The sequence below is a fragment of the Lingula anatina genome, chromosome 2 (genome assembly GCF_051362555.1).
Source record: "Lingula anatina isolate TDL-2025a chromosome 2, LinAna3.0, whole genome shotgun sequence".
Classification (NCBI taxonomy): domain Eukaryota; kingdom Metazoa; phylum Brachiopoda; class Lingulata; order Lingulida; family Lingulidae; genus Lingula; species Lingula anatina.
Genome location: NC_141768.1, coordinates 6,776,744 through 6,791,828, shown reverse-complemented (window position 1 = coordinate 6,791,828; position 15,085 = coordinate 6,776,744). Strand labels below are relative to the sequence as shown.

Genomic DNA, 15,085 nt, shown 5'->3' with positions numbered 1-15,085 from the left:
TTGTGCTGTTTTTTATGTATTTTTTATTTAAAAGGTCAATCTTGATTTACAAGCCAAAAGAGATTTTGAGTTGTCCTGAAAGCCACTGACCTTGGTGAAGAATGCATACCAAAGAAGTAAAAAGTGTTAAGTCAAATATTTGAAGCAAAATTAAAGGTACATGTACATATGAACCGAGCATCATTGGAGCATAGATTCCCAGTAACACATATAAACCACTTCTACTAGTTTCTTATACCACTCAAAGTCAACATGCCAAGGGACAAACTGAATATATCACTAGATCAGCCATAAAAGAGCTTAAGACTACTCGTTTAAATTTTTGGTTAGAAATTTAACCTACTTACGTGGCCTACTTTTCTGTCCCATGTATATACAGCATAGAAAGCTAGCAGAAAAATCTGTTTAAATATCATGTTTCGGGTAATATTAAGCAATATCTTTTGATAATTCTCTTAGTTATACTACTTGAAACTATATGCTGGCATTTGGTTGGTTTTTTGTGGCAAAAAATGACTTCATATGCATCTTATCTTATGTTAAACGGAAGCAACGCAGGCTGACCACTCCTTTGGGATATATTATTAACAAATTCTTCCTAGAGACAACTGCGTACTTTCAAGTGATTATAATCATACTCCTATTTCAATTGCACTAACAAAATGGCACCATTAACAAGTTCAAGTCTGAGAAATAAAGCAATAACAGTCATTGTCATAACAATTTTCTAAAACCTACATAATTAAAGTTATGATTAAAGATCTTTTATCAACTGAGCCATGTTGATAAAGAGTAGAGAGCGCAGATCACATAACATATGATTGAGTATCACATTAGTTTCTTTTTTTTCATTAGTTACTAATGAGCAATATGGGACCAATTATCAATTGAAGATTATGGTGAATGGCTTCATCAAGTCCCAGTTCAGGTTTGTGATGTCCAGCATCTGGAAAAAAATATATCTGAGCATTCTGATATGACAATTCACCTGATGATATTACCATCGTATGATATTATTTGTGCTAAGAAACAAAACAGAATGTACCTATTATGTCTCATTTAAAACTGCTTAATAAATCAAAACAAAATAAGGTTTGAGAAAAAGACTAGTCGAGGAGACATCCTATTTGATGTATTAAATGTCAAATTACTCCATAATATTCATTACTTTGCATAGAATAACATCTGAAATTAAAGGAGGACCATTTAGATGTATGTCTGCACATACAGACTCTTCCTTACCTTAGCATTTTCATTGTATTTAAACATTGCTTTTACTCCATTAATGGTGACATCTCCAGGAGGTGCAGGTACCCCCATTACCTTCACTGACCCCAGCTTCATACCAGCACTAGGTGCATAGCCAGCCTTCACCACTGTGGACTTAATCTGATTCTGAAAGCATCAAAAAGTTAACCAGTTATATTCTGACACTCTACCCATGAGTACTCTTCAGTTTTAATGCTCTTAAACGGGTCTGTTTTCAGTGTTCATTCTAGGAATGTTTCAATGTGGGACAAAGGGCCCCCAACATTTAAAAAAGTGGGCCATTACATTTTAAAGTGGGCCCTTGTTCAAATCTTGAAATTATAATATGTAACGCATGTTGTTTTACTGCTGTGGTATTTATGTTCAGAGATGAAAAAAAATTATTATAAAAATATTTTGACTAATAGGTGATCACATTCAATAAGTAATCCCAATTTTCTAAAACAAAACCCTTGAGTTGACGCTCCAATTTTTGTTAACAAGTATAAGATAACACTAAAATATGTTCACGATTTATTCACCAATAACCAAGTTCTTTCTATAACGACATTTTAAACCCATTTTTGGCTTCAATTTATGAAAAATCCATTTAATTATACCTCTTCTGTCCTGTCCCATTATCAATGACCCTTGACTAACTGGCATGCATTCATGACTTATGAAATTAATTGTCTCATCCCTGATAATGATATATAATTCGTTGATAAAAAGCTACCAGATTGAGAATGATATCACACATATTTCGACAGCAGAGACATAGGTCTTACTAAAAATCACTGTAAGAATTGTTCGTTTTTTGATGTTGTTAATGAGATTGTCAATGAATTGACACTGTATTGCCTTGCACTGTTTCTCATAATTAGCACAAGTCACAAGGTGGTCCCTGGAGAATTGACAATGACCTTTTCCCCACTTTCAGGAGAAATTCTTCAATTTAGCTGCCAGGTATACCAGACAACATTTAAGTCCTTCCGAACTTGTGAATTGCAATGCCCTCTTAAACAATCCAGTAAACCGATTTCACCACTGCCATGATTGCTCCATCTTTACCTAGAATTGTTATAAAAGTTACAATTAAATTTGAATTTTGGCATAAAAATCTGCATAAAATGTTTAGTAGTGTTGAAGGTATCCACAAAGAATACTCCAGCACACTATCCCTTACTTTATTTTTCCCTTAATCACCATGAACTGAGACCAAATCTCTCAACACAATAAAATTATGAAAAATGAATGTGAAAAATTTTACCTATATATACAAAAAAATAAGGTTCTGGGAAATAGCATGAGCTTGACGCCCTATGTCAATGTGACGCAGCAAACACATTGTTTACATAGTTGTTCAACATTGCGATATCCCAGAATGCACTGTCAAGAGTTCCTCAAACTGCACAAATATAATTACAACACGTGGGTCCGGGACCGTCACGATAATCACTTTGATGTTTATTGCTCTGTGTTATAAATAAATATTGACAAAAAATAATATCTTACCTTCTAAAGCTCTGCAAAAAGCCCGTTTAGCTCGAGCTGCTTCCGACGTTTCTTGCATGGCAGCGCACGTCTCATGTCGCATAAGGGTATTCGTTCGAAATTGATTAGTCCCTTGAAAGAAGATATTGTCCTTTTTTTCAATGCATAAGCTGCAATACACCAAGTTTGCGTTATCGTCGTGTACAAGCCACTTGTATTTCTCCACCATTTTTGAAACGACCTTGCTATTCGACGCGGTATCAGCGGTCGTGACGGCTGCACAAACTTTTGTTCTCTTTTCTGGCAGGGGTAATCCTAGAGAGGGGTAAGAAACGTCCATTGTTCTCGTCAGTGAGGCTAACCAAATTCAGGGTATGTACGCACAGACAGAAAACCATGTATTGTGGGAACGTTACTAATGAAGCCACTGGTAGTACTAGTAGATATCAGTCAGTAGTCTTGAACAAGCACCTCCTTGACGAGTGAACAGTTGTCAAAAACAAAAGACCCAGGTGTGGTAGATCGACTACTGTTCGCGCGTGCCGCAAAGACCAAGCCTAATTGCCCCTCAAGGTCACTAACTAATATCCGGTGCTGACGGTTAGGCTCGTCATAATCATATAAATAGCGCGTTTCCACCCCCTGTTTCTGGTGGGAATGTCTGCTGTGCATGATCATCTCCGTCGCTACTGTTCTGAGCCGTTTTAGAATGATCTTCGGGATCGATTTTCTTTTAAAAACTTAAAATACCATTTCACTTCTTCTTCGCCACCATGCACAATGTACGGGTTGATCAAATTGACCTACATGGACAATTAATCTCAGCCTATCAGGGATTCAAAAAAGGACGGGCGATCGCCACTGATTTGCATAAAGCGCATGACGTCAACATAAATTAAGATCTTTGTTAAAACTGCGACGAGTAAAGAATATCTTCGTTACGTTTAACATTAGATCTTGATGTCAAGAGAAGTCGAGTAAACAATCAAACTTCGGCCGTGAATTTGCTGAATTGGAGGGCGCGTTTAGAACACAAAAATGCGCCGCTGTTAATTCTCTTGAATTTTGTTGGCGCAGCTCGCTCTACGAATTGCGTCAACCACATTTTTTCTGCGTCAATGACGCAAGGGCGCGTCCTAGAATGAACACTGGTTTTATTTGACATACACTTGCTGCCACCTGTACAGCTTAAGGGTGATGAATGGCTATGGCTAATAAAATACCTAGATGTTGAAAATATGAAAAATTGTCCCTCCTAGGAAGGTAAAGAATTATTCTACTTAAAAAGCTGATCATAATCCTATTGTCCTGTCTACTTACAGGTCTTAAGGATCCTTGGAATGTTATGTAGGTGTATTTTCCATTTTCTACAGCATCTTGAAAAATAAACACAAAATATGTATGTGGCTAAAGTTTATTTAAACTTTGTTCACAATTGTTTACATAAATAAAACAAAGTTCTCTTACTAATAGGTGGGTGATAAAATCAGTTTTTTCTAAACATACATGTATATCTCAGTCATTCTTCATTCTAGTAAATGCAAAAATGATTTTAATCTATACAAAATTGGATGTGTAAGGTACAATGTTAAATTTTGGGAATTTTTCTACTCCTCACCTAAACTTTCTCCATCATCCCAGTACAAGTCCCCATTTGCATACCCAACCTCAATCAGGGCCACAATTAAACTAAATGGCTGCATTCGTCTGCAGAGGAAATGTTTTAGAGCATACAGAATTAGTGGAAAAGCTCATCACTTAAATACTTTGAATTACAATACTAATGTATTTTTCTTTCCTTTTTTGTAAGCAAATATACAAACGTTGATTTTTCTTTCCTTTTTTATAAGCAAATACACAAACGTGTTGTAAATTGATATGGTTAAAAAACGTAAACACACAAAAATTTTCCAGCATCACTACAAGAAACCATGTGACCCTCTAATATATGGTACCAAAACCTTTCCAAAGAAAGCAAGGAGTCAGCAAGTAAAATAAACTAACGCATAAGTTGTGGTGGTAGCTCCAGCTGGTGGCTGTGTTGGGATGATGGTGGCACCTCTTATATGGAGGTTGATCTTTTCCAGAGGAGCACTGAGGAGTATGGTATGTCCACCAGGGACAGGCTCACCAGTATAGTAGTCATACCAAGTGTCATCAGGGAAATAAGCTCTTACCTCTGTCTGCCCCTGGAATAGCAAACTAATGAGTCAGCTAACACTCCAAATTGCAAACATGGCGTCTCCAATAAAACATTCAAGGCATAAAATTCATGTTGGACCTTCTAATGTCAAGAAAATAATATTTTCTGAAATTTTACTTTTTTCCATTCATCATCAAATTCAAAATATACTCTTTCAAAAACAATTCAGAAGATAGCAATCATTTCCAAATTCTAAATTTTATATTTTTCATGTCACCAGTAAAATTTACCAATCTCTACCTCCACATGAATAGTGACTCAAAAAATGGTTTATGGTACATAATCATGTGAACATTTTTGATAAAGTATACCTTGGCTATAAAGGGGAAATATTGAAATTTTCTAGAAAATTAAAGTATTATTTCATAAAGGTCTTCTGCTCATAGTATATAGTATTGCTTTTAATATAAAAAATAATAGATACAAAACAGGGGATTTTATTTTTAGGTCAAATTATATAATATGATGTGCAGTTGTAAGGTGTCAGGTGAAGGGGTGAAGAAGAAAGAAGTAATAATGAAAAGAAAATTCAAAGTTAAAGGATTCCCCCACAGCACATAGTTAGTTGGATATTACCTCATCTTTAAACTAATCTTATATTGGGAATTACCAGTTTCAGAAAATGGTGCTAGTCTTTCCAGAGTGAATACAAACCTGATCCAGGACAGGGCTGATCATCAAGCCACTACCCCACATGAACTGCTTGTCTATGGCATAGGTTTGGGTGTCTTTGGGATACCTGGCCAAAAAAACAAAAAGGTATTATAAACATGAAATTCTACAAGAGAAGAAAAATTGTAGATGCTTGTAAGTGGCCACAAAAAATCTTTAAAGTGGTCAGAAAACTTGTGTTTTGTTAAATTTGTATGACACTGGTACATTGTAGGACACTGGGTGATGTGTAATCTTTTTATTGATACCTTCTGTAAGTCACATCTCCTATATACAGTACATGTAGCATGATGTATGCCAATTACGTAAGGGAGTGTACATGCATGAACACACTTTATAAACTATATATATATATATATATATATATACATGGTAATGTATTAAAATACACAGAGATACACATAGTACCTACATATACATGAGTGGCTGCACAACTCCAGTGCCCTCGATGTGACTATGGTAGAACAAAGTATTGAGATATGGCAACAGAGTATATCTGATTACCAGGGCCTCCCTCATCGCATCTTGGGCTCCTGAGCTAAATACTGCTGGATCTTGATCCTTAATACAAGAAAATGCAGAAAATGTTCAAATTTATCACATCAATGTCTGTGACAGTCATAATGGCAGTGCCAATATGGACAGACACAGGTGATCAGAATATTTACAGAGACTCACAGTGTTTACTGTGTGTTTTCACTGCAATATTTCTAATTACTTTTATCCAGACTTATCAATTATTAACCTTCATATTCATTAGACTAAATGGACAGATAAATTTGGATCATTCTACTTTTCCATGCCTTTGTTCCAATAGTATTGTGGTTTCTCATGAAAGGATAAAATGCTCCAACTTGCATCCATCTGGTGCACAGCTCTTCTGTAGTTTCTCCAATAAAACCACATATATCAGATCCAACCTGGGAGATGCCAAACATTTGGAAGTTCAAGATAACTAGAAAGAAAATGACTCATTGAAATAAAAGTCAAAACTATTCATGACAATGGTAAAAGAGAATATTTTAAATGTTTGAACGAAAAGCTGTTTTCATAGTTTTGATATTCTTACCAACACAAAAATACCTTTGTTGGTTGGCTTTCATGATTTAGTAAATAAGGGGAATGACTAACATTGATATTAAGTAATTTCTTCGAATGCTACAAATAATTCTTTTTTATGTCATTAAATAAAATTGCCTTTAGGTAGAATTTTGTTTGTCAAGAAAAATATAATGAACCATATGATAGAGGATGCAGAAAGAGCAGTACTTTAAATCTGATGTCCACAGTCGCTTACATGGAATAGAATAATACAAATGTGACCAAAGTGCTTGGTTATCTCCTGACCAATGACCGCCAAAGTGACCAGTGCCAGGGAAAGATGACCTTGTTATCACTAAGCTACGCTTCTTCCTGATCTTCTGAAGAGCTCTTAATATAGTGAAAATAAGAAAGAAAATCTTATTATTTCTCTATCATACACAGAATGTTAACAGATTCTTCCTGATTTTTGGAAGAGTTCTGAAATATATATAATTAACTTCAATAAAATATGTTTTATAGACAGGATGTTAACTTTGTGCTTTTTAAGGGGGAATAATTCACTTAAAATTGACTATTTTCCAAAACTGGCATCCAGTAACACTTACTTTTGAGTAGCAATGACTTCAAAATGCCCATACATGCTGTGTAGGTTGTAATGAATGGAAAGATTCTGCTGAGCTCCAGGACAAATGGTTTTGGCTGCTAATTTACCATCCAGTATCTTAGGGACGTATGGGGGATTAGTGAGATTGTTGGCCTCACAGCCTGTGGTGGAACCAGCAACAAAGTCAGATGGTTCATTCATGTCCTGGAAATTATAAGTATGATTTCCATTTTTTCCATTCCTCCACATTATTTTAATAATATCTTGTTAGTGTTTTTGATTCATTATCTTTACAGACATGAAATTATACAATAAATCAATATGATTTGGTTGGACTCATTAGAAAGGTTGAGGAAAGTCCTGAATTATTTTTGGTATGCTGACTGTGTCATCAAGTAAGGTGTCATAGTATTGTAAATTGGTTGACCAAATACAGTTTCCTTCATTGTAAAACTTGAATGTATGGCATAAATGCATGTTATGTAAAATAACCATTGATAAACACTCTTTTTGGTGTTATTTGCAGTTAATAAGTCTGGATGTGGCACCAGAGGATGTAGTGGCTGAGAATAAGGTTTTTGGACACTCGTCCTTAGGGCAAGTGCTCTCCCAAAGTTACTCCTAAAATAGTTTACTTGCCCAGTAGATATTCTCAAATTCACCTTCTTTCCCCTCCCCACCCAACAACTACAATAAATACTTGCAAAAATTTAACAATATTTCTTTTTCTTCTTATTTAATGTTAGTCAGGTGAAGAAAAATTGGACAACTATGAACTATGTCAAGAAACATAACTTCCAGCAACCATATTGCCATTTTTACAAGCCTGAAGACACCATTCACTTATCTCGGATATCCAGAATTGCCTCATTGTCGACCTCTGTAATAGAAACCACTAGAACTACTAGAACACAAGTGTCTAAACTCACTGTCCAAAGTCCATCAAATGCCACTCTCTGGTGAAATAAGGATGCCTGGTAGAACCAGTAATCCTGGGTGGCAGGATTTGTGAAATCTGGGTACACCGTCTTTCCTGGCCACACCTAAAGAAATAACATTTTTATCATCATTATTCTAATAGGGATTATTTTAACATTCTTTATACAAAAATGTCAAATATTTATTTGCTGCATTGATTGCCCCTTTCAGAGAAATTTGTATTGAAAGCTTTCTGATATTAATTCAAATAAAATACAGATAAAATTCAAATTCATGATAGAATTAATCTGTCACACAGCAGGCATTTTATAAATTTTATATTGCTTTTGCATTGCTCTCATTTTTCTGCTCGTCACAGAGTTCCCACTTAATTATGAAATTGATGACATTATCCCTGCTTACCACTCCTTCTAGAGGTGCATTGCCCTTCTCGTTCATGATGAATACTTGCTGAGCCAAGCCGTCTTCATAGGGAGGATAGGTTCCTTTTGGCTGCTGATTGCTGATACCCGGATCCTAATGCAGAAAAGAAGTATTCCAATCTGTTAGATATCTTAAAATTGTGTTAGATGAGCGTTTATGTTATCACACATTGAACACAATAATCCCAGAACCAGGAAGCTATTTATGAACACGCAGGGTGAGTTTTGGTCAGCTGAAATTGATTCTAATGTTGACCACAGCAAGAAACAAATGTAAAACATGCACATGGGCCATAAAGGTGCATTTAATATCCTGCAAGTATTCTACAAAAAAAAAAATCTTTGGCAGGCATGGTGGAAAAAATGCAAAATAACAACGTGTATGTTTTTGTGCAATGAAATATGCACTAAAAAAATTTTTCAAAAACAATTTCCAATTTCTAATTAAAAGTCAGTAAAAGACCCCTAAATCAGGCTATCAGCTTCACCAAAATCCATAATACCAACCCAAAGATTTATGTTGTATCTGAGGACTACTGGCAACAAAAATTTATATGGCAGCTGTGCCAGTTTTTGGCCAATTAAATTAAAGGCAACTCCAGCGTCTCTGCTGACGGTCCAAGTAAGCTCTCACCACAATCATAACATAATGCTGTCCATGAGCATGCAGGTCCTGTACTATCCCAGGGAGGTCCCCATACTGCTTGGGGTCATATGTCCAGTCCAGGTGATCTCTCATGTAATCTATATCATTCCATTGGACATCCTAAGAAACACAATAAAAACAATCCAAGAAAATACTTCCCCACCATACTGGTTGAAACTCTACAATGTAGGTCCAGTAATACATTAAAATTCATTCAAGTAAAACAAAGATTATTGATTACCACTTCATAAAAGATTATTGCATATGAAGACCATTCAGCAAAACACCGTAAAACATCATATAAAAGCAAGTAATAAACACTCCTTACATATGGAAATTTCCCCCTTCTCATCCTCTCAATCACAGTCCTGGTCATATTGCTGCTGTTATAACCCCAGCGACACAAGTGGAACCCAAGACTCCAATATGGCGGCAGATATGGCTTGCCAATCACATCAGTATACTGCTGCACTACATCTTGAGGAGAAGGACCCAGGAAAATATAGAAATCTAATATTCCACCAGTTGTTCTGTATATTATGGAAGGGGTTGGTTGGAGAGATACACCTTAAGAGAAAGTGAAAGTGTTTTTAAATAAACAAAAGAATTTTAAAATAGTCCATAATAAAACAATAGCATCACATTATCAGCAACATTTCTCGATGCAAATTGATAAGCAAATATTGTACCTTTTAAGTAAAAACTTTTCCTTAAATCCGGACTTACTCATTGCATTACTATTGAGCAAAAAGACTCCATGGGCCTGACCATCCTTCTCTATATTCAAATAAAATGGATGATCTCCATACAGATTCACATCATTCTGTGAAATAAATAAATAGATAAATAAATAGTTTACAACTGGAAATTATGTTATGAATAATATTATTTCTTCTGTTCTACAGGGAATGATAATTAAACCCATCAATATAGTGAATCAAATGCTTTTACAGTATAAAATCATTTTCAGGATGGCTGAAATGTCCTTCCTCCAGATTATTTTGTGTACGCAACAAATTTTTCAACAATGTCAGGTGAAAGATTTTTGTATGACTTCATCACATTCAATGTCCTGATTCTAAAGTGTGTGTGTGTGTGAACACAATGGAAAACAACTTGCCATAGGTGGTACATCACGTGCCCAGAAGGCCATCTGAGCCCAAGAGATATTTTTCAGAAAGGTTCCCTGGTGTTCTCCCAAACCATACAGATATGGAGAGCTGAGTTCACTTGCAATCTGAAGGAACTGGTTGGCAAAGATGAGAGGAGCAGAGACATTGCTGTTAAATCTGAAACATATTTTATTTACAAAATAAACTTTACTGCACTGAGTACTGAAAATGCACACAAAAAATCCATACATATTGTCATTAAACGTGTTGAAAACCACCACACTTCTAGAAATGCTGGCATTCCTAATATGAACATGCACTTGGTTTTTTTTTTATTTATTTCATGCATTATGTAATGTGTATGAAGTGAACTGGAAAAAAGGAAGTTTGATTTAATCTGGCAAAGCTATATGAAAAAAACAAAGATGACTTTCAACAGAAAGAACAGAAACAGAATGTGCAAACCATATTTTGTTGACAAAAAGTGAACAGAGTCAAAGTTTGCTGAATTAAGAACCAGATGTTATAGATGTTGAGAAAGAGTAAAGTCAGGGTTAGGTCAAGATGCCATTCCTCTTAAATTTGTTTCAACCTTACATTACTGCTCCTGAAGATTTCCTGGAGACTGTGATTCCAAATGGGTAAGGATGAATTTTTATTGCATAATCCATATCTGCAGCCTTTGTGCTGACCTTTGGAGTAGAGATGGGCACTTCATATCTCCTTCTAAATGGGTCATATATCTAAAAGATATAAATTATCATCAAAATTAATCCCTAGATACAACAAAATCAAAATAGACAATTTGTTATGACAGATATTTGACAAACTTCCACATAAGGATTATTAAATATACATGTAGTTTCTCAAAAGCAGCAATAATGATTACTTTGTAAAAAGATGCCGTTTTTCATCTAAAAATAAAAATCTTCCATATCTATTTATCTCTCTATCAATGTATCTACCTATCAATCAATCATCAGTGCCTGATAAGGAGCTGGTATTCACGATACCTAAGGCTAAATCTGGGGCAACATGTGCCCTTAATTCAACATGTGCATGGAGAAAACATAAGCTGTAATAAATAAGTGTCGACTTTTGATGCATCAACTGAAAGGAGATTTTTTTTTACACTGTAAGTTTTAAATTTCAATAAATTGTTTTCTATAAATATAAAAAGACTGATGAAATGGAATGAAATATAATTTTAAAAATAAAATATACAACGTACTCTTCCTCTTTTTAAAAAATCTTCGAAGACACGCAAAAGTTTAAGCTGTGATTTTATGCATTCAAAGCTTTGAATTTACCACCAAAAATGAACATTAAACTTATTTTCCTGGGGCAAACGGCATTTCCCCCCACCCAACTAACCAACCCTTAATCTTCATTTTATGACACTTGTTTTAACTGTCCTCAGATTGGTTCATGCACTTAAAATGCGTTCAAAATCTTGGCTTGGATTTCTTTTAGTATATATTCCATAAATTCAGATCACCCACCTTAAAATGTAACCTTGATTTTGTTTCAAACCGTACATCCAGCTGAAGTGTCATCACATTATCGGGCCAGCTAGTTTTACTACCAAGGTTAAGCATATATGTCTCCCCAAAAGCTGTGGAAGCAGACTTGACTACTCTGTAGCCAGGGGAATCAGAAGGGTAAAAACAATAGGGCGCCCCTGGGGTCTTAGCTATGGCCCAACAACATCCTCTGAGGACACACTTCTGCTGAGTTGCGCCGTCTTCTGGTAGACAATCGTAGCGATCATTCTCAAGGGCAATGTTACACTGCATTGATGTTATACCAATCCCAAAAGAGATTGTCATGACAAAAACACAAAAATACTGCAAAATCGCATCCATGATTTTCTTCAACGAAGTCGGTAGCAGTACCTAGTATTAGGAAATTCCTGCAGAGCCACGTGAAAGTGTAGGTCAAAACTGATTGTACTCGGATTTATACATGATATCGAAAGCGATTATAGCCCTCTCTGTAGTTAAACTCATAATCACATGGACCAACAACCGCATCCGTGTTTATAAGCCTTTTACGCTGCTGCCCTCTGTGCAAGACGTGACAGCACCTGTGAATACAATCGACTCAACTAACACAATGACACAGAAAAGTAACTCCTTTCGTCTTGGATATAATTCATTTTCGTATACCGACAGGAATTTATGTAATCATGTAAAAAAAAATCTGTTCTACAAGTGGTTATAATACATACACATTATTCTGTCGGTAATGTTCATTATCTTTTCTACTAGAAAGTAACCTTCACTAAATTGTTGTATTTTACCAAGAAGTTATAATGAGAAGGCCTTCTCATTATAACTTCTTGATTTTACAATCATCACTCATTCCATTAAATAAATAAAAACAAAAATTTGTCTTGATGTCTATAACTTACTGTCAAAAATAAGCACTTTATTTCAGGAAGAATTTACAAATAAGACATTTTAAGTTAACAAACACTTCCTTGTCCTTGTTCAAATTCTCTTCAACTTTTTTTTTAAATATCTTCCAAACATTTCAAGATTGCAGGACTATTATATTCCGTACTTGATAAGGCAATAATCAACAACTTAAAAATCAGCAAAAGCACAGGGTAAATAAGTAAATAATATAAATTACTGGATGTATAAATTACAAAGTTTGCCCCCCCCCCCCAAAAAAAAAAAAAAAAAAAAGTGCACAGACACCAAGATCATTTTTGTAGTCCAGTGCACAAAAAGAAATGTGGACACAAAATCACAATACAATCAAGGATTTCCATGTTAACATTATCTTAAGTTGTCATTAAAAATTGAAATTTTGTATAGAAGAAATATCACAATGAAGTGTATGAACATAAATTTGTGTGTGAAATAGGAGGCATGCTAATATAAGAAGCATGATGGTAAGGTAGACTTACACTCAAATAGGTCAACTTTAAATTATATAGACCAGGTTAGCTCACTACTGACAATGCCAGTTTGAATGCAGAATTGTTATTGCATGCTTTAATCCATTTTTGTACATTAGCAGGTGCCCTGCCAGCTTGTCCAGTCTGTTGTAAAGCTGACCACACCACTATATCAGCCAAACTCAAGTCTGATCCAACCAACCAACTAGAACTTCCTAACTTTGAATTTAGTCCTCTTAAAGCTGCTGCCTTTTCCTTGCTGTTTCCATGCAACAACTGGTTGGTTGCTATATCAACAAACACATCAATTTCTGTCGCTGTAATTGGGTCCACACTATCATAGCCTGGGCTAAGTAAACGTGCCAGGTATCTAGCCATGTTACCTTCCCCTTGGACAGGACTCTGCTTGTGAGGATTCACCATCAGTTCTGGGCCATGGTTTACTGAAAAAATTACATTTCCAACATAAGCATTTTTCAAAAAAAAAAAAAAATTACTACAAAATTTACGGATCAAAATTTACTTGACACATAGAGTAACAAGCATACCAGTTTATAAATGCCTGTAGAGATTTTTTTCATGCATTAACAGCAGTGCCAGAATCTTCTATTACCATTTTTCCATATCAAAGTGATGGCCAGTTGATAGTCTCTCCTATTGGATTGGAAACCATTTTGAAAAACCTTCAAGTTTTCTGGTACAGAGGTCACAGAAGAGTGGACATGCATGCTGCCTACTGTTCTTAACTGTTGTTGTAGAAGTTGATATAAAACAAACAGTGAAAGCGGTGGAGAGCTAGGGTTGGCTGTGATGACCACATCTTCTATTATCTCATCAATCTGAAAATATTTTCAAAACTTGATCAACAAATGAAAAGCTAAAAACATTTTAATTTTATACATGCCATTAATAAACAATGGTAAATAAAAAATTATTTTTCTTATTAACTTACATACACCTGATTATCATAAAACTTTCAGCATTCTTTTATCTCATAAAAAGTTATTCTTAGCAATATAATTGATAACACTTGACACAACATTGTGGTCAGTCCCTATTTTAGTTTTCTTACCACAGCTCCAGAGGTAGATTCTCTTTTCTGTGACAATGTAGGTGGGCATGAGTTTGACAATTTCTGTACATCTTTTTGCAGCTCTGAAAGTTTGGCAAGAATTGCCTCCTGTCGTTTCTCAAGTGCATCTATATCATATCCTGTAGAACCATCAGGCTGTGTAAAGTACAAAATAATAGAACATAATTAGTAAATTAATTGTGCCTAACGTAATATACTAAAGTGATGATGAAATACCAAGTTTAACTTTACTTTTTTTATGACAATCAATCTTAAGTATACCGTTCGACCACATGCACTGTTTAAAAACCAGTCTCATGCTTGCCCTAAAACGCAAAGCAAAGAAGGGAAAAACACCCTCCCCATTTTATTTACTGTCGGGTACTTGTACTTTGTAAACGTGTCTTGGTCCATATCAAATGACCATTGCGATAAGTAAGGCGAGGAGGGAAACATTTTCATAACATGTCAAATAACAAAAGTTTAGTTACCTTTTTGACATCTTCACTACCGTAAAAACTTTTCATTTTGTACATGACATCCGGCAATACGATGTTATCATCTGTATAAAAAGGCTTCAAACTATACAGTGTTGAAGACGGTCTATTTGCCATGCTGCCTTGTTGAGGTGAAATTGCCATAGATGGCAGCGATAGGATCTTTATGAGAAATACCTTGCGCCACCTATCGAAACTTGTGGAAGTTTCAACAAATTTGTCTC

At 35.2% G+C, this 15,085-nt stretch overlaps 2 protein-coding genes across 2 annotated transcripts; both read right to left on the bottom strand.

The window, feature by feature from the left end:
- Positions 1–12,456, bottom strand: LOC106171772 (lysosomal alpha-glucosidase-like). Its single transcript, XM_013552239.3, has 18 exons — positions 11,887–12,456; positions 10,982–11,127; positions 10,393–10,561; positions 9,999–10,095; positions 9,601–9,839; positions 9,261–9,392; positions 8,607–8,720; positions 8,195–8,308; positions 7,267–7,469; positions 6,915–7,048; positions 6,421–6,572; positions 6,030–6,178; positions 5,600–5,684; positions 4,747–4,931; positions 4,361–4,449; positions 4,063–4,118; positions 1,243–1,395; positions 1–946 (listed from the first exon to the last, which is right to left on the bottom strand). Exons 1-18 carry the CDS (start codon positions 12,247–12,249, stop codon positions 884–886), a joined length of 2,643 nt encoding a protein of 880 aa, XP_013407693.2. The 5' UTR covers positions 12,250–12,456; the 3' UTR covers positions 1–883.
- Positions 12,457–12,793: 337 nt separating this feature from the next.
- LOC106171760 (aminoacyl tRNA synthase complex-interacting multifunctional protein 2) lies at positions 12,794–15,040 on the bottom strand. Its single transcript, XM_013552222.2, has 4 exons — positions 14,856–15,040; positions 14,365–14,520; positions 13,906–14,131; positions 12,794–13,735 (listed from the first exon to the last, which is right to left on the bottom strand). Exons 1-4 carry the CDS (start codon positions 15,003–15,005, stop codon positions 13,338–13,340), a joined length of 930 nt encoding a protein of 309 aa, XP_013407676.2. The 5' UTR covers positions 15,006–15,040; the 3' UTR covers positions 12,794–13,337.
- Between the last annotated feature and the right edge of the window lie 45 nt (positions 15,041–15,085).